The sequence below is a fragment of the Alosa pseudoharengus genome, unplaced genomic scaffold (genome assembly GCF_046254945.1).
Source record: "Alosa pseudoharengus isolate Yale_2024_CS ecotype anadromous, Long Island Sound unplaced genomic scaffold, YU_APseudo_1.1 YU_APseudo_1.1_scf_16, whole genome shotgun sequence".
NCBI lineage: Eukaryota > Metazoa > Chordata > Actinopteri > Clupeiformes > Clupeidae > Alosa > Alosa pseudoharengus.
Window position 1 is genome coordinate 8724072 of NW_027468630.1, and position 24102 is coordinate 8748173.

A 24102-nucleotide genomic window follows, 5' to 3' on the forward strand; every position below is an offset into this window, starting at 1 on the left:
GGATGAATTACTTTGCATACGCTAGCTATGTGGGGGGCTGACCTGAGCCCAAGCCCGGATGAGCCCCCACGGAGCAACGCAGCCAGACGAATTCATTTTCATTTTCCCAGCACCGGGCCTAATAAACGTGCAGTGCTGCTGCGACACCGGGAGAGTTCACGCAGGCCGTCTTCCAGCAACACCAGCATAGCATACACATGAGCAGCTACATCCTGGGCCACACCAGATATCAGCAATCACACATTCTTTTTTTAACACTGCCTATTCAAGACACATCCCTTTAGGTACATAAATGTGCTTCCAGTTATGAAATATAGCACACATACATATAATACAATTTAAATTACCCACCAGATAGGGGAAAACGTAGACATTCCATGAAAGGGGCAGCAGCTTACAAAATGATTTGATGGTGCATCTACTGTAACCATAATAGTTTCCCAAATATGATGTATTTAACATAGTTATACTACAGCTTGACATAATTCTATTCAAATGTTAGTGTTTGAAAATAAAGACATATATCAAGGACAGGCTGAGCCCTTCCCTGTCCTTGACAAGATCCTCACTGTTCCTATTAACCAGCCAGTCCAATAACACACACAAAGTCACTGGAACAGTTAGTCCTATCCGTGACAGAAAATCATTGATTGAGCACGACTTACCCCAGTCCTGAGCTGTGTTACAGCAGTACAAAAGATAGATTTAAAAAAAAAAAAAGAAAAAGAAAATGTCTCTACGTCAGTGACATACCATAAGTGCATATATGCAGGGCTGCACTGCGGATCGATCGGGGGCCCGCGTTAGTGCGCCTTTGATCACGCCAAGAGAGAACAGAGAGATTAAGTGGAGTGAGCCCTGTCTGACAGAGGGATCATTAGCTCTCTCCAGCTATCTGTCTCTGTGCGTCTGCTCTGCGCCCCATTGCAACGCCTTAGGAAAGACAAGTGTACAACACAAGTGAAATTAAGAGGAGAGGTTGTAAAAGTGATAGATCTATTGACCGATAACACATCACCAGCCGTCAGGTAAGCCTTGTACAGTAATACTGACACCTTACATTCAACACCTGGTCCCAGCAATTCCGTTACAAGGAGAGCAAATAGAATTCGCTTAGAAAAAAAATAATTACAGGCAGTTTTGGTATTAGGATGGGAATGTGGGTCACTGGTAACAATTCAGGAGGATGACCTTTCCTCAGCAAAGCAAAACATGCCTGCATCGCTAACACCTCTGCTGTTGCTGCAGCCTTGCTTCCAGATACTCTAAGCCGGATCCCCCCTATAGGCCCACATCTTAAATGATTTAGCACTCTGATCCGCCAACATACATAGCAATTTCATACACCAGTGATATTCACAATGCTGCACATATGAAATTTCTGGGCATTCACCCCCACCCCCCACCATCACACTCTAATCTTTCTAACACACACACACACACACACACACACACACACACACACAAATACACAACGATCATAAAAGTGAATCTGGCATAGCCATTAGACGGGGAAATCAGTGTCCCTGATATGTTGCGGAAATATGAGAAATAATGCGAGGGATTATGTCTTGATACTCACTCTTATTTACTCTTACTTGTATTAGGAAAAACACCTGCCTCCTGCTCGAATAGGATCACAGGATTAATCTTAGTAAGACTTAATACGTACAGATGGTCAGACAGGAAAAATTAGAAAAATCTGAAATATGAATACATTCGTCTTGTATAATATGAAATATGATTCATCTATTGCAGAGATTACGGCTTGATGTATTGGTGTACTTAGCAAGGAGACAAAGTTAATTTCTTGATAGGCCAAATGTTGCTGGCAAGATCCTCGGAATAATAATGATTCTTCTGGGAATATTATATAAATTAAATTTAAGCCGTCTATTCTGTTTGCATATTAATAGCCCAGGCTGGCTGCCGAGTTGATTCATTCGCTGTCACATTCCTGCATGGCCACTACAACAGATGCTGGCCCTGCCTGACACACAAATTCTTTTTTAAGAAAAAAATCAGGACACAATCACACACTTACACCGAAATCTTTGCACCTTGAACCAGAATATGTGAAAAATGATCAATGTGAAAATTCTGTTGCACAAAATTATATTTTCTGACACGTGTTCAACATCATTCACATGCATGCACACACACACACACACACACACACACATATTCGTAACAAAACCTAAACAGTCACCTGTCAGACATCGTGGCACTTATATTGGCTTCAGCGTTACTTTAGCCAAAGGTAAAGCAGTAATTAAAAGCAGTGATATGACCATTTCCCCGAGGACCACCGGGCCTCCCCTTTCCCCTTTCCTGACAAAGGTCTTTCTCAATATCCTGAAAACATGACTTGCTGGGAGAGGTGGCGTGCCACGGGGGTGCGTTAAGGGGAACTGGAATCTTCAGGTTGGGCTCAGATCACACACACCAGGAATAAGAGGCGGCACCCCTGCTGTCCCAAACGGAAAACCCTGCCATCATGTACACAAAACCCAAAACTCCCACCCAACACACACCACACAACCTGGTGGTGTTCAAGCTGCACGGGGCGGCTCTACCAACACTGCACTCAAAAACAGACACACCACTTCAGAGTTGCATGATGTGGATGCAATTGTCTGGCATGGTTGCAAACAGTGGACATTGGCCATGCTGTGTGGTGGATGTGTTTAGTGTTGGGAGGTGTGTGTGTGTGTGTGTGTGTGTGTAAATTCTCATCTGAGGACTGTGTGAAACTGAACACCCCCTTGTACTGACACAGAACAGGGGTGGGGGGTTAAACAGGAGGGGGGCAAGTGTCACAGCTTTATTAAATCACACCTCTACACTCGCTGGCCCAGCACTCAGATTGTTATTGACAGGGTGCAGGAAATTCACTTTTGTCTGGAATTTGTGACAGAGGAGGTAAAAAAGCATAACAGCAGCATATTGAGCTTTTAAAGGTATTATTTATTTCCAGGAAGCAGGTTCGAGGAGGTGAAAAGGGGGCGGGATGGATTTGTTTGAACTACTTTGGATGAGAGCAGTCAACATAAGCACAATGAGGAGGGGGGGAGAAAAAAACATGTCAAAACTCATATTGAGGCCAGCTGTTGAAATTTGCTGTTTGATGTTGAGCGTCTGTGCCACAGATACACATCAAATCAAATCAAACACTGCGTGCTCTCCACCGCACACCCCAAAGCAGATTAAGCGTGCTTACCTGGATGTATTACAATTTCCGTGAATCAAGGAAGCTCGCCGCTGAGAAGGGAGACATGTTGAACGCCCCGGCTATGAGAGACAGGCGGGCGCGGCTCCCTCACTGGCGGGCACTGATGAGGTAATCTTGTCACTAAGCACACGCACAACATGTTATTAAGACGCCGCACACAGGTTTGAATACATTAGTGCCAGTGCAGGTAGGGCCGCGGGCGAGGAGCGCTGGTCCCCCGGGGAGAGAGCATCTCCACCCCGTCATGTTCGGAGAGGGATTTGCACTCCCAGGGACTGGACCCCGAAAATCCTCACTTTTCCTCCACAGACAGGCGACGAGAGCCCAGGGGCACTGCTTCTTCACTGGAGAGAGAGAGAGAGAGAGAGAGAGAAAGGGAAAGAGAGGAGCTTTTCATGTGAAGGACACAAACTCCACTTCCACACATCTGACAACCCATCAGAGGCACTCTGGCAACTTGCAAGAGCAGAATAAGCTTGGGACCCATGGTTGACATGATTTCAACAAACTTTCCCAAATTCTGGTTTAACACTTTCAGTGGGAAAGCTTCTGAATTACTTATACACTGAGCTCTGGGAGCCAGAGTAACAGACACTGATCGCCTCGTTCATTGATGACAAATTACTGCCCAATTCCATATAATCTCCAGTACATCTTCAGTGGCCTAAAAACTGAGCCTCTGCATGACTGAATCAGGATGCAGTAGTCATAGCAGAAAGTGGTGCTTCTTCTGTTTCTGATATGGAGATTGACCCCCTCATAGTACACACACACACACACACATACACACAAAAAAAGAGGTGCAAAAGAAACCTAAACTGATTTTAAATGTTTACTGAGTGAGGTTTATTGCAGTGACACAGTAGAAACATGTGTCAGAGAGCTAGCCTACAGAAAAACGAATAGGCCTACACAAATGTAAAATGGTGGCATGGGGGAGATTAGTAGGTATAAATATCGGTGAGTATATTTTACAGTAATTAAAAACAATTCACGCTAGGCCTATCCGTGGATATAATCCCTGAGGTCACTCTCTTTTACATGTTCTATAGTAGCCTAATTGGCTGTTGAAATAACATCAATGTCATCGAACCTGAGTATCCAGAGGCTGCCATGTCGAGGAGAGTAGCCTATATTTTGACTTTCTGTTCGACTAATTCGTCTTCCAGCGACTTTGGATGCTAACCCCTTGATCAATTGATCAAACTAATCTCATTGAGACAACGTTGGTCTTTACTCAGATTGCTGTGGGCGGCCTTGAACTGGAAGCTTGAGCTTTTTCAGACTCCTGCCACGGAACGGAGCGCGCGACACTACAGAGCTGCACACACCGAGACGCGTGTCCCATAAACACACACAAATCATTTACATGCTGCTCTCATCAAAGGCGGCACTTCACATTTCCTCTGAGATTTTTCCGCTGATCTGAGGTTCCACTTGCATCTCCGAGCGCGTCGGCTAACCTTTGCGACTGCCAAGAAATTTGATTAATTTTTTAAATACAGCTGTTGACCTATTATTGAGACGGAGGAGGGCCACGGGAGACATTCACGCGCTCTCAGCACATAATGGAGCGCGTTATTTCATCAGTGTTTACAAGCCGCCGTAAAAGAGAAACAGAGAGACTGGAGTGAAGGAAAAAAGACATTAAATAAAAATAATTCATACATCCTCAAAGCTCTGATTCATTCATTGTCTCTCGCCTCAGTAGTTGCATCCGATGACAGAACAGTGACAGACTATGGAACAATAATTACCCTGTAGTGTTAGTCACCATGCTGCCTAATGCACTCATAAATAAAGGATGACAAAGATAATGGATTTATGTTCAATAATGTATCTGAACATTTCTATCAGAGTGATATTATATGTCATGCTTTGTTGTAACAGAGTACTTAGCGAAATTAACTTTTACTTAAAACAACATAACCTACTGCATACCAATGCAGAATTGTGATGTCCAGCCTTTCCTAGCATCTTAGGGGTATTTTAATTCTTGCCTGTTTACTCCCCACCACAGTATTTGACTAAAGCTGCACATTAAAGAGCCGCTTTGATTCCCAACCCAAACAGTTGTGTCATTATTATTAATCAAAGCCCCTCTCAAACTTTGCTTAGAGGGTTTTGCATAATGATCATGTCAGACTTCAGACTTTATGTACCCCCCCCCCTTTCTTCTATCCAGCTGGATCTTCTCCACAGCTGCCCAAGAAGGCCACGACAATCCAGATGTGACCATACTTGTCATTCATGATCATAAAGGAAACATGTAGAGAACTGACTCACTATTGATTTAACATAACATCTGACCACTTCCAATGAATATTCTATGGGCCAATATGGAGATCGGACATCAGAGCAAGTCCATCCTTCTGAACCAGGCTTAAGACTGCCTATCCTGTTCTAGGGCCAGCTGGACTTAGGCAAGAGGACTGGGCCTTCATTCCCTGCCTGGTCAATTCCCAGCACTGAAGTGACACTGAGAATAGCTGAGAGGATGGCAACTTGTTCTGGCTTTTAATTACATGGCACATGAACAGAATCTGGCAATGGCTTGTAGTCAGATGGTGACATCTGTCAAATGTATGTTTTCCTGTTAATACATGGTGTTGTCAGTGACAAACGCATGCAGCTTTCTCAGCCACATATCCTAATGCATGCACAGACCAAGCACCAACATATACACTTCCTTACTCAATGCATGTTGTAGCGTGAAAGACTGAACTCTCTATCTAAACAAGCACTGCTAGTGTGCAATGAAACTCCCTCTCTCTAAACACACACACAAAAACACACCAACACACGTATTCCTCCACCCGTATACAAGTACATACATAGGCTACACATACTCTGAGGCAAAGACCCAAGTGAAAGCTCAGGCTGCCTCAATCTAAAGGGGACCTGGCAGTCAACAAATGCAGAATAAAAGAAACAATTTACATGCAAATCAAAGTTTATCATCTCAATCTCCTTATGCCTGTTTTCGCAGGCAAATTTGCATTCATATGCACAAAGGCATTCACTTAGTCCCCCCACGACCCCCCTACCCAACCCCACCAAACCAAGCTTACACATCTAAGCATTTTCTATATGGGAGAAAAGCGGATGCTCTTTTAATCGCCAGCCAGGCTTCTCTCTGACTGATGGGAGATTGTTCTCTGTCAGATGGGGGAGATGGCAGCATGTATCAGAGCATGAAATAAAGCCTTACTCCAAAGTGACAAGACCAGGATATTGTAAGCAAATGGATGTTACATTTACTCTGAGGCTGCAAACAGCGGGCTATGAAAAATTAACTGTTCTCTGGCTCAATGCAGGGAAATTGGTCGGTGAGATATGCCGCAAAAATCCTGTTCAAGAGCTATTCGTCTGTCAGAACACTCCACTAAGTCCTTTGGCTTTCTCTTATAAAGAGTCCACGTCAATACACTGTCGAGATTAATCCTCCGCTGGAGAAAAAAGAGATGTCAAAAGGAGTTAAAAGAAATCCAGGGGCAATCTGCAGGCCTGCTCAAGCTCAGGGAGCTCCTCTAAGAACCCATCAAAGAGCGCAGGGCTTAATGCTGCCACGGGAGGGCACTGTTACTTTCACTCACACCGAAGACTCACCGACTTCAAATAGAGGGGGCCTGTCTGTGAGTGAATCCAATTAGGCCAACCGGAGACAACGAGCACACGGTTATAAATGCACACGTTATCGTCGTTAAAAAGGTGTTTGTGTTAGGCCTATCGTTATTCCCGTTGCGATTAAATAGGTTATTTACAAGGATATCACATAATGACCTAGATCTAATCAAAAAAACAAAAACAATGTAATTTACACATTTGAAATGTCATTCATATTGTGGTGGTGATGTATTAGGCAGACTTGCAAAACCGAGTTTAGGCACAAGCATTCTTACTGGCGTTCACCTTGCAAAATCAACAGCTTTAATTGTCTTACATTTGATTTATTCCCGTTACGGCATGCATATGACCTGTTTTAGGCTACGAGATATGCAAGAACTATTGTCGTTCAATATTGTGAATATATAAAAGGACAAATCAGATTTATTTTTGTCCCCATCCAGAACTGTCGTATAGGCCTACTACATATTCACTACCACCAGGGGTCGACCTTTCACGCCTAAACCACGAAGAGATGTAAAGCCATTTTCCGGTTTGGCCTAAATGCAACATGTAGGCCTGCAATGTTTCTCCAAAACACACTCACTATTAATTACTAGTAGTCTTCGAACAGTACATTAATAACAGCACAAAATCATGTGGTTTAATGGGTGGAAGATTTCCAGGTCAAATACTTTCATATTTTAGGTTATTCCATAGCCTATGCTAAATCTCGTAGACCACATTATGCACTAGATTTAAGTGGCCTTTGCTTCCTCAAACCTGCTAATTGCACTATCATAATTGTCTGTTCTGTAAGGGTGTCGTTGTTTAAGAGTTACTGTAAATGCGTCGTTTTCTTCAGTGTTATCAAATAGACTTAAGTCTAACCACGTTCGAGGGAGGGGCGGGGAGGGAGGGGAAGACATAAGCTACTGTACATACCCATACGTTGAAGCCTTTGGCTTGGACAGCATTTTGCCTACCGCTATCTCGAAAGTCAAAACTACTTCTTGCCGTTCCTATTCCCAAATTCAGCCAAGAGGAAAAACAATCTGTTGCATGTCATCGTCACGTGATCGCCCTTCTTTTTTCCAACATCATTTAAAGAGTGTGTTTTTACACATCCCTCAACTATCACCAGAGGGCATCTTTTAGCCTCGTTTCGTGTTGGGACCAGTTCAACAGTGGTCACAACCGATGGTTTAGGAATAATAAATAAATAAATACATTTTAAAAATAGGCAACAAACCTTGAAGGTTAATTGTAATGACTAGTCACGGCTGATTTTACCCTTAGAGTACAAAGTAAGACTATTTATTTAATATTTAGACTTTCCTGAAGAGAAAAAAAAAATGCACATTCCCACTGCCCGTTGGAGTCGTCTCCTATTTCATTCCCCCAAAATTCCCAGTCTGGAGACTGCGCACTCTGTGCGAATCCACTCCAAGCAGCATCACAAAACTGCGTATGCAAGCAGAACTGATTCTATCGGGTTGGGGGCAGCAGGATGTGCCGCTAAGGAAAGTCAAATAGCAGTGGAGGCTGAAAGGAATATTACCCTGTGTGCACGGCGCAAAGCCCAAAACTACCTATTCGTTTTGTCTCTATAGGGGTAAACATGGGGTTTTATAAGTTTTTCAGCTCCAGGCATTTGATCCTGAAAGTGTTTTTGATACAGTGCATTGTCTTAATGAGAACTTCAGCAGCTCCCTCGCCTATTATCAAGTTTCCTGGAGATGAGAGTCCCCGAACGGACAAAGAAGTTGCGCTGGTAAGAGTTCAAGAGTGTTGTAGTTTGTTGTGTTCAGTTAAGTTATGGCCAGAATAAACTGTTTTATTTCAGTTGATATGTTAAACAAACCTTTTTTATGTGACGGTGCATGTGTATAAAATCGTTTGCCTGCGAAATATAAAATAATAGGCTATGATTATTCTTTGTCCAGTTTACTGATGGCTTTTATCATTGGCATTTATAAACTGTTATTTATTTGCTTAGTTTGATCCCCTTCAGCAAAACTACCAAATTCATTAATAATGTCTGAGCTGTGTTTCATTTGTTGTGCTTATAAAGTTACTGAAACCAGATAAGACCTTTCACATAAGTTTTGGGAGATAGTTTGGTTGGAGCAGAAAATTGCTTGTACTTTTGGTAAAGCCAAGTTCCCATTTTGTCCCTTTCCTTCTCTCCAATCAACAGCACTATCTGAATAAGTTTTATGGGTGCCCACAAGACAGATGTAACCTCATGGTCCTTAAAGACACGTTGAAGAAAATGCAGAAGTTCTTCTCCCTGCAAGAAACAGGGGAGATCGACCATAAGACTGTGGAGATCATGAAAAAGCCCCGCTGTGGAGTGCCAGATGTGGCCAATTACAATTTCTTCCATAGGAAGCCTGTGTGGGGCAAGAAGGACATAACATACAGGTGAAAAAACATGGCCCCTCCTCTCTCTCTCTCTCTCTCTCTCTCTCTCTCTCTCTCCCTTTCCCTCTCGTTCTCTCTCTCTTTCTCTCTCTCTCTCTCTCTCTCTCTCTCTCTCTCTCTGTGTGTGTGTGTGTGTTTCTGTATGTGTATGCGTACACATTTTCTCCAAGTGCTGGTCTAAGAAGCCAACATCCTTCGCCCCCTGTTGTTTATTTTGTGAGATGGTTACCACCTCCATCAACAACTTGAGCATGGAACATGCTAATAAGACAATCACTGCCCAGCATGAAATGGTTGATTTTTTTAAATCTATGTATGAGGTGGTTCCAGGCCCAAAGACAAACAACATAGCCCTTTTTAGACCCTTGTTTTTAAATGGTGGTTAAGAAGCTGGGAAGTAGGCTTGACCAACCTCAATAACAACCTCAAAAAGATACAAATGAGGTGTGACCAGTCAGGTCAGCCAAAGAGCAGTGCAGAATGTGCTTTACAACTGAACTGAGTATTTCCTTAAGGGAATTAGAGAATTGTACTCACACACATACTAAAACCTTGATGTCACCACTTCTTCAATCTACCTGCTGAATTACTGGAGCCCTTAGTAAGGTTTAAGTAATGCTTCATTAAAGCAGATTATTATTTTTCTTTCCTCTCCCACAGAATTCTTGGCCACAGTCCTGATCTGGATGAGGAGACGATCGACGATGCCTTCTTCCGTGCCTTCAAAGTATGGAGTGACGTAACTCCACTCACTTTCAGCAGGATCATGGACGGAGAGGCTGACATCATGATCAACTTTGGCCGCAATGGTACGGAACATCTGTCTCAGTTCTTTCCACACGCAACTTCATTTAAAAAATATATATAAAAGTAAAATAAAATAAATCATCAGATTTTAGTTGGCAGAATGATGATAATCTCCGCTGAACCCATCATAGCCCATAACGGCTCCCACAATTTAGTGGAGCCCACACAGCTGACAGCTTCATGGCAGCCCATGCATCCTGTGGTGAGAACACAGCCCAAATCTGCCCAGCAGTGGGTCAGGAACAACACACAATTACTCTCAAAGTGTTCGCACCCTGATCTTGCTTCAACCAAACCTGTTTTTATGGGGTCAGCATTTAGGAGGTCGATGGAATGTCCAGGCACAAAGTAGGTGTCTGCACGGAGAGCAGTTAGACTCGGCTCCCGCGAGCCAGGACAGTGAGTCAGAAGAAAGCATCTCTTGCGGTGTATCCTAAATTACGTGGACCTGCCCACGATGAAGTCAGATTAGTGGACGTGCATAAATGCTGGTTCCCGTAATGCGCCCACAGCAGTGTTGACAGGCGTATAAATCTTTGGGAGCAAGGGAAGTAGCAGATTTGACTGTTTGTGTCTGTTATTCACAAAGGTATAAATGATGGTGTGAGAATGTTGTGTCTGTTTCATACCTCTAATCTAAGTGTTAACTCCACTTTAAACACTTTAATGTTTTCTAATTCATGCATTTATTCTACTTTGCGCACTTCCCTTGCTTTTAATAATACTTTTATATCTTGTTTTTATCTGTTCTTTTTTGCTTTTATTTATGTAAAGGAAATGGCCTCTCTGTATGAAATGAGCTATATAAGTAACCTTGTCTTGCCTTGCGTTGTCTCCAGAGCATGGTGACGGCTACCCCTTCGATGGAAAAGATGGCCTCCTGGCCCATGCCTTCGCTCCAGGCCCAGGCATTGGGGGCGACTCCCACTTTGACGATGATGAGCAGTGGACGCTGGGCGAAGGCCAAGGTACAAAAGTTCAGCTCTCCTTCTTCTTCTTTTTTAAATTCAGTGTTTTGAGGGAGGAAGTAATGGTTGAGATCTCATGCAAAACAAGCCAGGAATCTGCAAGTGATCTGAGCAATTACTCCATGTGGTTGAACACTGGGTCCTGTTCTGTTTTTCGTCTCAATATAAGGGGAATTTCCCTGATTTGTATTGTACGGCAATGATGAGTCAGGGTCAAGCCTTATTATTGAGCCAGCCTTTTTTTTTTTTTTTCAAAGGATAGCTCCAAGCAATAACACTCGATATGTTGAAATAATATTGCACAACAGAATCAATCACCTTTTTTGAGTGTATTTGTGTTCTGTGGCTAGTCGTTCTTCACTTTCTAATGTGATGTGCATTTTTCACAGTGGTGAAGGTGAAGTTTGGAAATGCGGAGGGTGAATTCTGCAAGTTCCCTTTCCTCTTCATGGGCGTGGAGTACGACAGCTGCACCTCACAGGGCCGTGACGATGGCTTCCTCTGGTGCTCCACCACATACAACTTTGATGACGATAAAAAATATGGCTTCTGTCCTCATGAGTGTGAGTGCTCTATTTCTCACGTCACTTAGGATTGTTATGATAAACCACTATGTATTCACAATTCAGTGGTTGGAGCTGAGGAAGATGTTTGCACCCTGTTTGTTTTGGTAGCTGTCCTTGGTACTGGTGTTTTGGTATATCTTATGTATTGTTAATGCACCCATCAGACACTCAGACAACAACCAAGCACAATTGTCTTCAATTTACTAATCAAACCACACAGTTGGTGTGTGATCTGTGTGATTTAAATTTAAGTTATACACAGTATCCTTACATAGGGTTGTGTACCACAACAACTCAAACTCAATTCAAACACAGAACCAATTCTTTAAAACTGCTTTATACACAAATAGGTACACACATATAGATGCTTAAGTCTTTCAAACTGCTATACACCTCAAGGTACATGTATGTTGGCATCAGACATTACAGTGGAACAGTATATTATATACCAGTAAAGAGTATATTCTGCTTTTTTAGTCTACATCAGTGCAACTCAGCCAATATATTATTCTACATTCTCACTGGCTTGTGTGATTTGTGCCGCAGTGCTGTTTACACTGGGTGGAAATGCTGACGGGTCCCCCTGCAAGTTCCCCTTCACGTTTCAGGGGGATTCATATGACGGTTGCACCACCCAAGGTCGTGATGATGGCTACCGTTGGTGTGCCACCACAGAGGACTACGACCGTGACAAGAAGTATGGGTTCTGTCCCGAAACCGGTAAGTGACCACCAAACCTTCCCAACATACAAAATACAGCTTCAAACTATCAATTCATCCTCATCACCATTGTTGACATTGTGAGCAGAGAACAGTCTATTTTGTTTTTACCTCAGACCATGGAATAACAGAGATCCATGATTATCCTTGTGCTGGACTGTTGGCTTTCTCACGGTGTTGCTGTGCTTCAGGAATGCATGAGTATAACAGTCGACTACTAGTTCTTTTTGAAAGCACAAAGTGTTTAAGACATGTTTGTGTTGATTCATCTTTATTTTAGCTGTTATGTGATGAGTATATCTGCAGCACAATTTCTGCATTTTTTTTTGCAGACAAGAACATTCCAAAACTGTGGTTTCAATTTTTGTGGTAGTCTCGCTGATGGCTGTAAAAGTTTTTACTGTGCACTGGCCGAGTTTATTTTCCATTGTGTCAGGGGGGCTGGCTTAGTGGAGCGGGTAAAGAAGGCTTTTCATCTGGTTTTAATTCACTGGGAATGCAGTCCTGCAGCAGGGTACTTTGTGTATTACTCTGTGTGTGTGTGTGTGTGTGTGTGTGTGTGTGTGTGTGTGTGTGTTGCAGGATTGCCCCAAAGCAAATAATCAAAAGGATAAACATACTGTATGGCCAAGATGTTTGTCAGCATTTGTGGTAGATATCTTTTAGAATACAGGAATATGTGTCATCACGACCACAGACATTTTTCTGCTTCGGTTTCGTACCCGACTGACTCCACAGAGTCTCAGCAGATCCAGAGCCCAAGTCTACTGCGATTTGTTTTTGTGCAGTTGTCCCAAATGCACTGTTGCTTCCTATCATAGTTGCTATGTACTGTATGCCTCCCACGGCTTATCCTTTTGGTCTCGGAGACATACTCCCTTTAATCAAGCTAGAGGAAGGATGAAGAAATGTTATTTGGAATTCCATTTTCTGTTGCTGCTGATTAGATCACCAGTGCATGCTGAGGAAGGAGCGTCTGGCCTGGAAAATCTGTGTGGCAATTCAAAAAGTAAAAAAAAGTTGTTTCGGAGAACTGTCCTATTTCACAATGTACAACCGGTGTTGTTGCAGCCATGTCCACGGTGGGAGGGAACTCAGAGGGAGCTCCCTGCGTGTTCCCCTTCATCTTCCTGGGCAACAGCTACGACTCCTGCACTACCTCTGGACGCAGTGATGGCAAGATGTGGTGTGCCGTCACCAAGAGCTTCGATGATGACCGTAAATGGGGTTTCTGCCCTGACCAAGGTACTACAGTAATGTCACACACCTCTGGGTCCTGAGTAGTTAGTTGCCTTAGGGAAAAAATAACTGTGTTAAAGTCATTTGTATTGCTGCAGCTTTTGGTGGTTTCTTTTGGTGTTTGTAGTTATCCATCAGTGGATTAGCAGCCTTGTCCACTGGTGGTTCACAATCTATGGATGAGGGTAGTGTCAATAGCATAGCTTTTGTTCCTTTGGCTCTGAATTCATTGGTCATGATATTGCTTAATGCTCACGCTGTGTCCATAGATCAGAATGCTAACTCTCTGTCCAATATGTGGCTCCAGGCTACAGTCTGTTCCTGGTGGCGGCCCATGAGTTTGGCCATGCTCTGGGCTTGGAGCACTCCCAGGACCCAGGCGCCCTGATGGCTCCCGTGTACACCTACACCAAGAACTTCAGGCTCTCCAACGACGACATCCGCGGCATCCAGGAGCTTTATGGTGAGCCATGGAGACCACAGACTCCTCAGTGTCTCTCATCTGTGCAGTAGTAGAGTCACTCTATTGGCGCAGTACCCATCTCTGTTTTCCTTACTAAGTCTTGTATTTTCTTTTTCTATGCAGGCGCTTCTACAGACAAACCCCTTCCACCTACTCAGGGCCCAGTGACTCCTATGGACATCTGCAATGAGCCCATTATCTTCGATGCTGTGGCCCAAATTCGGGGAGAGACATTCTTCTTCAAGGACAGGTACATTAACGCAAACATATGGTATATACAGCATATGTGATAGAGAGTGAGTTGCCAAGCTCCATTTTTGTTTCTTTGTGGCAAACCACAGTGAAATATTCAGTCTAAAGCCACAGTTTCATTTGCATTTGCATTTTATCAACATTATGGTTTATGTCATAGTGCTAAAAAAAAAACTAAAACTAGTAAGAATAGCATTTCTTAAAGGTGCTCTAAGCGATGTTACGCGGTTTCAAAGCATAACATTTTGTCATATACAGTAAACATCTCTTCACTATCTGCTAGCTGCTTGTCACCTGAATACACTGTAAAAAACGCGGTCTCTCTAGACAGCTCAGGCTCCAAAAATGGCAACAAAAACAGCCAGGTGCAGCCAGGTTTAAATAAGGATTAATCAACAGATTAATCGATAATGAAAATAATTGTCAGTTGCAGCTCTAGATGTTTTATTAAATCCAGGATGTTACTGAAAATGGCCTTTCATATGGAATACGTTTAAGCCAGTGTAGTTAATCTATTAAATCTGTCGCGTGAGTGTACAGTAGACTGGGTAGAGACAGTGTGTTATTACTGACCGTAGAAACCCCTCCACCAGTCTACGTTTGCTGTGGACCTATTGCTTCTAGAGGCTTGAAGTGCTCTGAATTTGCAGTGACTCAGACCCCTAGGCTTTGCAGCGGCAGCGTTTCTGCTTCAACTCTGCAGGACTCTTTGTTATTCCCAGCTGCACAATGCATACACAATTTACCACAACAGCTGAACCCTGTCTAAGACAGACCTTTGGGGGAGCCGTTAACCCAAATAAACTGGTATCCTGCCTAACCTCCCACATATGCATGAGTACATACACACATACACACACACACACACACACAGTCACACACACACACACACACACACACACACACACACACACTCTCACTCACACACATACACATGCAAACAGAGAGAGGCAGACTTCAGCCTCTGCTCCTAAAAGCCATCTCTATATGCCTCAGTCCCTGGCTCTATTTGCCAGCATTGGCCTTCCCTACTTTTGAGGTGAGCATACTGTAAGATCTGTGGCAGCCATTTTGGAATCACATCCAAAACAAACAATTCTGTGGGACTTGGACTCAAAGAGCTGCTCTCATACCAAAGACCAGCAACTCTTTTCAATCGTACGCTCAGGGGCAGAGACGAACCACCCACAAGCTCTGCAGACAAATCCTGCTTTAAGTCAGAATTAGGACTTCTCGTTCAGTGGTTCGCTATTCATCATCCCATCAACGGCGCATGGCCAGACCTAAGCAGTGAGTGTACGTCAGGTATAGGGCAGGATACGTATGCGCCCTGCGTCATTCCGACTGGAAACAGACAGTGAGTCAGTGCCAGAGCCACTGCTGTGTAAATACTGTTTGTGTTATTTCAGCTACTGGGCTGCTGTGTAGTTTATAAGTAGTTAGCCTTCCCCATCCCTGATAATGCTGTTATGTCTAAATGTGCCTAATGCTGGGTTGATGTGATGCTTTATTCAGATGTGAAGTTAAGAGCTTTTTAAAAAAAATAAAAAAATAAAATGCTCTGGTTGACATTTGATGAAGTTGGAAAGTAATTTCCTACAGAAGCTCAGTGCCATCGAAACAACCATCTCTGATGACGATTTTGAGTTGGAAGTGGCTCAAGCAAGACTGACATGGGAATGGAAATTCCACCGCAAAAAAGAGTTAAGATAAAAACACAGCTCTGCCTGATGCTCTGTATCCACAGGCCTACTTGGAGAAAGTCTCAGCTTTCAGAGTGGAAAAATGACTCTGGAGTTCAGACATTCACAGCTGGCTCCGACAACTACAGATGTTTAACTCATTGGATGGGGGATATTTTTCTGCACTACTAATGGAATTGGGTATGATCACTTTTTTAAAAAGAAAAACTAGAAAAAAAAATGCTGTCACCTGACTTCATACCCATTTACACTCTCAGGTGAAGAAACAGTAAAAGCAAGTTGTCAGGTCTTAACATTTCACACTAGTCATTCCACACTGCCCAAGGTCCCTGGTCTTTGTGCTGCCCATGCATGTTTTCATTGGCAAGCAAATAGGAAAAAGATGAGTACAGGCTTCACTCATACTTAGCAGTTCCGGGAAATCGTTGGGTGTGGTGTCTTGGAACTGCTCCTCTGATCTCGGCAGTTCAGAAGGAACAATGATTGTTCCAACGCCAGTTCCCTTGCTTTATTCGTGTAGGTTAGCTTAGGTTAAAGCACTGCTGAGGAGAAGTTATACAGTATTGTGGTTGGCAACAAGTCAAAGAGAAAAGAGACCTTGAAATTCTGTAGTTTTTCAAGTGACCCTAAGGGAGTGTTCAGCAGCTGCACCATTGATAGATAAGGTAAAGCATTTAAAGCACAAAGTTTATCTTTGCAAAAAATATGTTTAAAATATAAACTGGAAACAAACAGTTGAAATATTAAATGGAAATGAAAAAAGAAAGCATAAAAGAGTATGTTACAGACAAACAATTTTTGACTTTCATAAAACAATCTAGCTGAAGTCTTGAATTGTGTGAAGCTGTCTGCCCTGCATTGGAAAGAAAAGGCTAAGGTGGACATCAAAGGCAGGAACAGGCTACAGGATACAAGATAAAGGGAATTGGCATTATGGGACACTTTTGGGTACGGGTATTTTGAAAACCCACTTTTGCATAAACTGTCAGTGAGGAGTGGTCAGAACACGATGTGGGGTTTGTTTAAGGTCAGGGTTAGGGGTAGGTTATGGTTTGTTTCAGTTGACATGTAGTTGAGAGAGCTGAGGTTAGCTGACAGGTCGTGGACAGTTAAATATTTGTTTAATGGCAATGTCACAGAAATGTAGGCTATCAAAACAAACTCTTCCTGAAAAATCCCAATCTAGCATCGCATGAAGTGGCTGCAGAGACTCGCAAAACTATTTTGGCTTTTAGAAAAATAGGTCAGTGGAAAGGAGCAGGGGGAAGTGAGCGCTGGTGCTGCTGTTGCTGTTGCTGTAGCAGTGGCTGTGCTTCATATTGGAAATCCGGGCAAGTGCAGGCTTGTTCCGCTGGCGTCGGCACCTTCAGCCATAACGAGAACCAGATGCTCCCATGAATCACGCCATTGTGGCCTGTCGAGATCCTCTGTCTATTGCTTCGCTTCTCTCCTTTTGCTCTCTTCCTCTATTTCTTTCACTCTTTCTTTTTCCCTTATATCCTCCTTGCTCTCTTCTTCTCTGTCTCTTCTCCCTTTTTTCCTCATCTGATACTTCTGACACTCTCTTTTTTCCTCCTCCTCATCCTCCTCCCCTCCTCCGTTCCTGCATCTCTCCTTACTCACCTTTCTGGCCCCTCTTCTCTCTCATTCACCCACTCACTCACTCTCTCTCTCTCTCTATCTCTCTACCTTTTCCAGGTTCCTTTTCAGGTCTGCCAACTTCATGTCCAAGCCCACGGGCCCGATGTTGGTGGCCACATTCTGGAGTGAGCTTCCAGAGAAGATAGACGCCGCCTATGAGAATCCACTGGAGGAGAAGACTGTGTTCTTTGCAGGTACAGTATAGGCTAAAGCTGACCCAGTTCGACTACACCACCGTAAAAACCTCAAATCACGTTACCTCCATGCCAATATAACTCGCACCATCACGTTTCCCCTTACGCAAAAAATTGCTTATAAGTGTATGGTTGAAATTTCCATAATACATTTCCTTTTACTGGAAGCTGACTGAAATATAAATCAGTGCCGCAATCTCCGAACCACAAGTGAATGACCTGGTTTTACCATTAGAATGTGGTTTTTCACCCTGCTTCAGACATTTGATATATTTGTGGCGTGTGCTAATAAATGCCATGCGTGGCATGCCTCCGTGCATGCTCCCTTAAACAGATTTCCATGGGTCTCAGGCAAGGTTCTTCTCAACAGATATTGAAAGCAAAGCTCTGTCTGTTTTTTCACCAAGGAGATTTATTTGACAAGCATGTCTGGTCTTTTTTTTTCATTCAAGTTCTCCCTTCAAATTATCATGCAATGAGGTCACATTTTTCATGTTGCCTACTTGGAGTAGTCAGAATTGATGATACAGTTGTTTTTTCTCTGGTTCATTTTTAGTGAAAAACTATTTTCATTTGGTCATAATTTAAATGATTCCTAGGGCCCCAGTGGAAATTTTGATGTGCTGTCATATTAGCCAAGGTTTGGTACAAGTCAAAGGAGGTACACTGACTGTGAATGTTTACTGAATCACAAATCCATCATTGTTCAGAGGTGAACACCCACAGGTTGTGTGTGAGGTCTAATGACCATTTCCTATTCTTGTTGTGCTGACTGATTCTGTGTTCTGCTTCCAGGGAATGAGATTTACATCTTCTCAGGCAGCACATTAGAGAGAGGTTATCCCAAGACCCTCTCCTCCATCGGCCTGCCATCAGACGTACACAACGTAGATGCAGCCTTCTCCTTTAGTAAGAGCAAGAAGACCTACCTGTTTGCTGGAAGCAGGTTCTGGAGGTATGACTTGAGTCAAAGAACCAATATTGAGAAAGTTATCATTCACCCACTGTTCTACAAAAATATATATTTTATCTCACATGTTGCACCCTTGGCTGAAGAAGGCATAATGAAGTGATCAAGCAAATTTCATAATGTTCCCTGTCAATGCATATGGCAACACATTTTGCATTTAATTTTCCAGGTTCAACGAGGCCAAGAAGAAGATGGATCCTGGCTTCCCCAAGCAGATCGCAGATGCTTGGAACGGCATCCCAGACAACATAGATGCAGCCTTCAGCCTGAACCAGAATGGTAAGCATGCCTAGCCTTAGCTTAGCTTAGCCTAGCCTAGCCTAACCTATAGCTGACTGGAGCCCAGCAAGAAGCTGCTTGTTGTTGCAGTCTGAGCTTCTCCTGGTCCCATCAGGGGGAGCCGTCTGGCTGGAGCCTGGCTGAGCATTCCTGGCAGCAGCTCCAGGCGGGCCCCATTACAGCTGGCACTGCGCCTCCAACAACACGGCAGAAAGGCCCACAGACACCATAACCCTGCAAGGACTGAGGTCATTTTTCCTGCATGGGCCTGTCCATCCGTTCATCGGCAGACTAAAAAACAAAAAGGTTGAGAAATAGAGGATGAAGGGATGAAGAGAGAGAGAGAGAGAGAGAGAAAGACAAAGAGATTAGAGAAAAGGAGAATGTGGCAGAGCTATGTTTGTACATTTGTGCTTGAGATGTGCAAAGGTCTATGTGAGTCCACAGGGACCATACGAAACCTCCCAGGTTTCATAAAGCCCAAACACCATTCTATCAACCTCATCACACACACACACACACACATTAAACATTTAGTGAAATAGCTTTTGGGAAGGCTAGCCAGTCAGTGCCTCATCACTAAAGTAACTTCACTGCTAACTGTTGACCTATCCCCCAAGCAGCTGTTAGAGCTGGATCTGTGGCCCGGCCTGATTATTGTTTTCAGCAGTAGGCTACAGTAGGACCTTTCCACAGTCTACACTACCTGGGTACACAAACCAATAATAACAGAAAAACAAAGTAATTACTAAAGGAGTTGGTCTGTCTTGGAATAGTTCTGCAAGACAGTTGAACAGAGTAAGCAACCTTTTCTTCTCCTTCTACTTAAAACCCAAACTGTAGGAGACAAAGAGATCAGAGTCAGAAATTAAAAGAAAATGATTTTTTTTTTGGGGGGGATACAGTATCATGTGCATTGATGTCTGCCTGTGGTCTCTGTTTTGGCAGGTCACAGCTACTTTTTCAAAGATTCCTACTATCTCAAGATGGATGACAGCAGTCTGAAGATAACCAAAGTGGGCGAGGTCAAAGCAGACTGGCTGCGCTGCTGAGTGATTGTTGGACATTAAGCCACTGGCATTCTGTGATGACCTTTGACCCTGGCCCGTAGTGCAGTCCACCGTCATCACAAACCATGTTACCATGGCGATCTCGCCCACCAACAACCCCCCCGCACTTGCAAGACTGTAACTACCAATCAACTAATATAACCTGCCACCCAGCCTGCCGGAAGGCCAAGTCACAGTAGTGATAAATCTTTGAACCCTCTTTGCAAGCTGAACATAGGCAAACTGGATGAACCATAAAAGTCTTTTTATATTACTGTGTGATATTTGCTGTTTTTTTGTAATGTTGAAGGTGAATAATTTTGATCTGAAGTTCCCCAATCCTGAATGATAAACTATTTCCACATCAAGTATTCAGAGACATCAGGTATGTCCCCATTACATACAAATCGGATGGTGCTTTACTGTAAGGTATCTGATTATGACAGTTCAAAAGGTATCAGTTTTTGAACATACAACCTTGTAAAAATGGTTCTTGTATTCTTCACAAAATGGATAACCATATTTGTGTAGTAACATTTGACACGTAAATATTTCACAATGATTACTTAAAGGCAAGCACTTTTTTATATAAATGTGTTTTGTACACATGGAGACCAAATTACTGTCAAGTCAGTCCGTAATATTCTTCTTCTAGATGTATAATCATGGTGCTGGTAGATTCACGGCACGGGTTGCCTGAGGATTGTATAGGGTCTGGTGCATGATGGAGTCATGACAAGGAAGTACCATGAAATGTTTTTAGTTGAAATAATCGTTTTGTATAATTACTTTTTTGTCTTTTTACTCTGGAGTTGACAGTACAGTTTGTTTTTAATTTGTAAGTTGTATTTGCTTTGTGCACTTTGTCTCTATACGTTGTTGGAAAAAAATAAAGATGAAGAATCTTATCCGTCCACCTACTGTATTGAATTTGTTGTTTCAAGATCATTCCTTTAATTTCACTGGGGGTTAAAAACATTATATGGCTGAGGAGGGATTGAAAGTATGTTCAATTTCCAAATCTGTTTTCTCAAATATGAGAGTAGTCTAGATCTTATGTAATGGTGAGAAACTGTTTCAGCAAATCTACCTTTTATTTATTTGCATATTTATTTGTTAGTAGGCCTACTTTTTTATTTAATTAATAACTGAATAGTGTTGATGATTAATATTTGACACATTGACCGTTCCGGTTACCATAACAACCGGAATGTTTACTGCCTCCTCAGTTGATGTTTATGCTGAGTGAGGCAGGTATGTATAGCGACTACGCTCCGACCAATATCATATTGAATATGATAATAATTGATAAATACTAGATAAATATACACAAAATATACATGATTTTCTTTTGTATTGTTGGATAAAAACATGTAATATATGTAGATACACTGTTTTTAAACTGTATTGAGTCCCGTAAGATATTAGCCTAACGTTGTTAATCTCCATCAGCCCTCAACGAAATAGACCAGTTGCCTTGACATTACATGTCATGAAGGTGCTGGAGAGACTAGTTTTGGGCAATCTGAGACCACTGGTGAACCCCTCCCTGGACCCCCTACAGTTTGCCTACTGTCCCAAGGTGGGAGTGGAGGATGCCATCATCTACCTGCTCCAGAGAGTCCACTCTCACCTGAATAGAGCAGGCGGCACTGTGAGAATCATGTTTTTTGATTTCTCCAGTGCATTTAACACCATCCAGCCTAGGCTGCTGGGGGAGAAGATGCAGAGGATGCAGCTGGCCACCACCATCACTTCCTGGATTATGGACTACCTCTCAGATAGGCCACAGTTTGTTCGGCTGGGGGGCTGTGTGTCTGAGCGGGTGGTCAGTAGTACAGGAGCACCTCAGGGGACTGTGCTATCCCCTTTCCTTTTCACACTCTACACCTCTGACTTCCAATACAACTCTGGGTCTTGCCATCTGCAGAAGTTCTCAGATGACTCTGCATTGGTGGGGTGTGTTAAGGTGGGGGGGGGGGGGTAGAAACAGAGTACAGGACGGTGGATCGCTTTGTGGAGTGGTGTGGTAGCAACCACCTGCTCTTGAATGTGGCCAAGACCAAAGAGATGGTGGTGGATGTCACGCGGGTCTATCGGCTTGGTTTACCCGTGACCAGGCAAACAATTTAATCAACAGCAGGGAATGTGGTGGGCAGGCGAAGGATACCAAGACAAGGATTTAATATTATTTTGTTCAATTTATTAATCAGTTATGTTCTAGGCAGAAGATATTAAAACATCACAAGTGGATTATAATCCCATTCATGTCAGGATGGCAGTCACAAATTCCTAAAACAGTCTTCAAGTAAAACAATCAAGAGTCAAAACCGCGTCTAGCCACTAGGAGCGCTGTACTCCTTCCGGCCACCGCACCAGCACAGTGAAGCGTAGAGCAAACGATCCCGTTTCCCAAACAGCTGACGGTCAGGTTGACCACGGCTAGCAGTTACAAGCTAGCGGCCAAACTTCAAACACCCACAACTAGCATAGCGTGGCAGCAACAGACACAGCGGCAGGAGTAGTAGTAAGAGGCAAGCAGAGCAAGCAGGAGTTCCGTCCCCCAACGGAGTAGGCAAGCAGGCGGCCAGTAGAGCAAGCAGGAGTTCCGTCCCCCAACGGAGTAGGCAAGCAAGCGGCCAGCAGAGCAGGCGGCAAGCGGAACAGCAGGGTAGCCTACCGTCCTTCCGTATGGTTCGTCCTCCGTCGGTAGAGGTCCCAGCCGCCTAAACCGGGCACAGACATAGTCTGAGGCCCAGAGATGTGACGAACGCTCGACTCTCTAGTACAGCAGCCGGATATTCCGATCGCGGCCTCTCATCCAGGATCAACGTGAAGGGAACGATGCTATCACCCTGGAGTTTCTCTGCCGCTGTTGGTGCTGGGTGACTCTCCAACTATGGTACTTTTCGGACCACAGCTGGAGAATCACCCTGCTACACCCATCAACTCGATGCTGTCGCGTCCCTTGAGCATCCCTGGTCAGGGGATAAAGTAGGAAAGCACCCTCCCCCAACACACCTGTCCCAAATCTCATTTAACCAGCCACCCGCCAGGATTGGTGGAAAGTTATGGGTCCATTATCCCTCATTATCAGTCAACATTGGGAGCACCAGGGAAGGGTAATACACAGCACACAAGAACACACATGTGAATTGACACAGCACACAAATAAAAGCACAGAAAAATAGTTCCTAAACAACCAAAATATTCACACACGTGACATGGACTTAAGCAGGAACAGGACTAAACCAAACCGAAGAGGTGGAGGTGGTGGAGAACTATAAATATCTGGGGGTTCACATAGACAATAAACTGGACTGGAAGCATAACACTGAGGCTGTCTACAAGAAGGGTCAAAGCCATAGACAGTAAAAGAAAAGCAGGCTCTATTTCTTGAGGAAGCTTTAGTCTTTTAATGTGTGCACTAAGATGTTACAAATGTTTTATCAGTCTGTGGTAGCAAGTGCAATTTTCTTTGCTGTCATCTGCTGGGGTAGCAGTATCAGGACCAGTGACTCTAACAGACTGAACGAGCTGATTAGGAAAGCAGGCTCTATGCTGGGGACTACTCTAGAGCCTCTAGAATTGGTGGTGAAAAGGAGGATGTTGCATCACATCCCCTACACAGTACACTGGCAAAACAACAAAGTGTTTTTAGTTGGCGGTTTCGCCGACTCAGTTGCAGTAAGGACAGATATAAGAAAACCTTCTTACCCACAGCAATAGCACTTTACAATGACTCTCCTTTAAGTAGAGAGAGACAACTTATATTTTAGGCCTAATCTTTTATATCTAATATGGAGGCAATTGTCTTGATTTATGTGTTATTAGGCAGTTACACTTTGGTAGCCTACTTGGATGTGTATGGTACCTTGACAGCTACCATATGCTATGTCTTGTGGGTGAAAGTAATTTCTTGTTGTAATGTAATGTATGTGGACTATATGTGTGCGTGTGTGTGCTTGCTGTATGTTCTTAAGGCT

At 43.4% G+C, this 24102-nt stretch overlaps 1 protein-coding gene across 1 annotated transcript; it reads left to right on the top strand.

Annotated features, from left to right (window-relative positions):
• Positions 1-8311: 8311 nt before the first annotated feature.
• Positions 8312-21024, top strand: mmp2 (matrix metallopeptidase 2). Its single transcript, XM_076286953.1, has 13 exons — positions 8312-8612; positions 9039-9265; positions 9926-10074; positions 10912-11040; positions 11430-11603; positions 12153-12326; positions 13398-13571; positions 13873-14028; positions 14152-14278; positions 17682-17818; positions 18614-18773; positions 18958-19067; positions 20016-21024. The coding sequence occupies exons 1-13, from the start codon at positions 8460-8462 to the stop codon at positions 20117-20119; spliced, it is 1974 nt and encodes a 657-aa protein (XP_076143068.1). The 5' UTR covers positions 8312-8459; the 3' UTR covers positions 20120-21024.
• Positions 21025-24102: the final 3078 nt, after the last annotated feature.

What these genes read in the sequence shown, in the direction of transcription:
- mmp2 (XM_076286953.1), top strand. Translation starts at nt 8,460, where the DNA reads ATGGGGTTTTATAAGTTTTTCAGCTCCAGGCATTTGATCCTGAAAGTG. An exon ending in GATCAACTTTGGCCGCAATG is followed by an intron (nt 10,075 to 10,911) that starts GTACGGAACATC and finishes CGTTGTCTCCAG; the next exon opens with AGCATGGTGACGGCTACCCC. An exon ending in ACATTCTTCTTCAAGGACAG is followed by an intron (nt 14,279 to 17,681) that starts GTACATTAACGC and finishes TACCTTTTCCAG; the next exon opens with GTTCCTTTTCAGGTCTGCCA.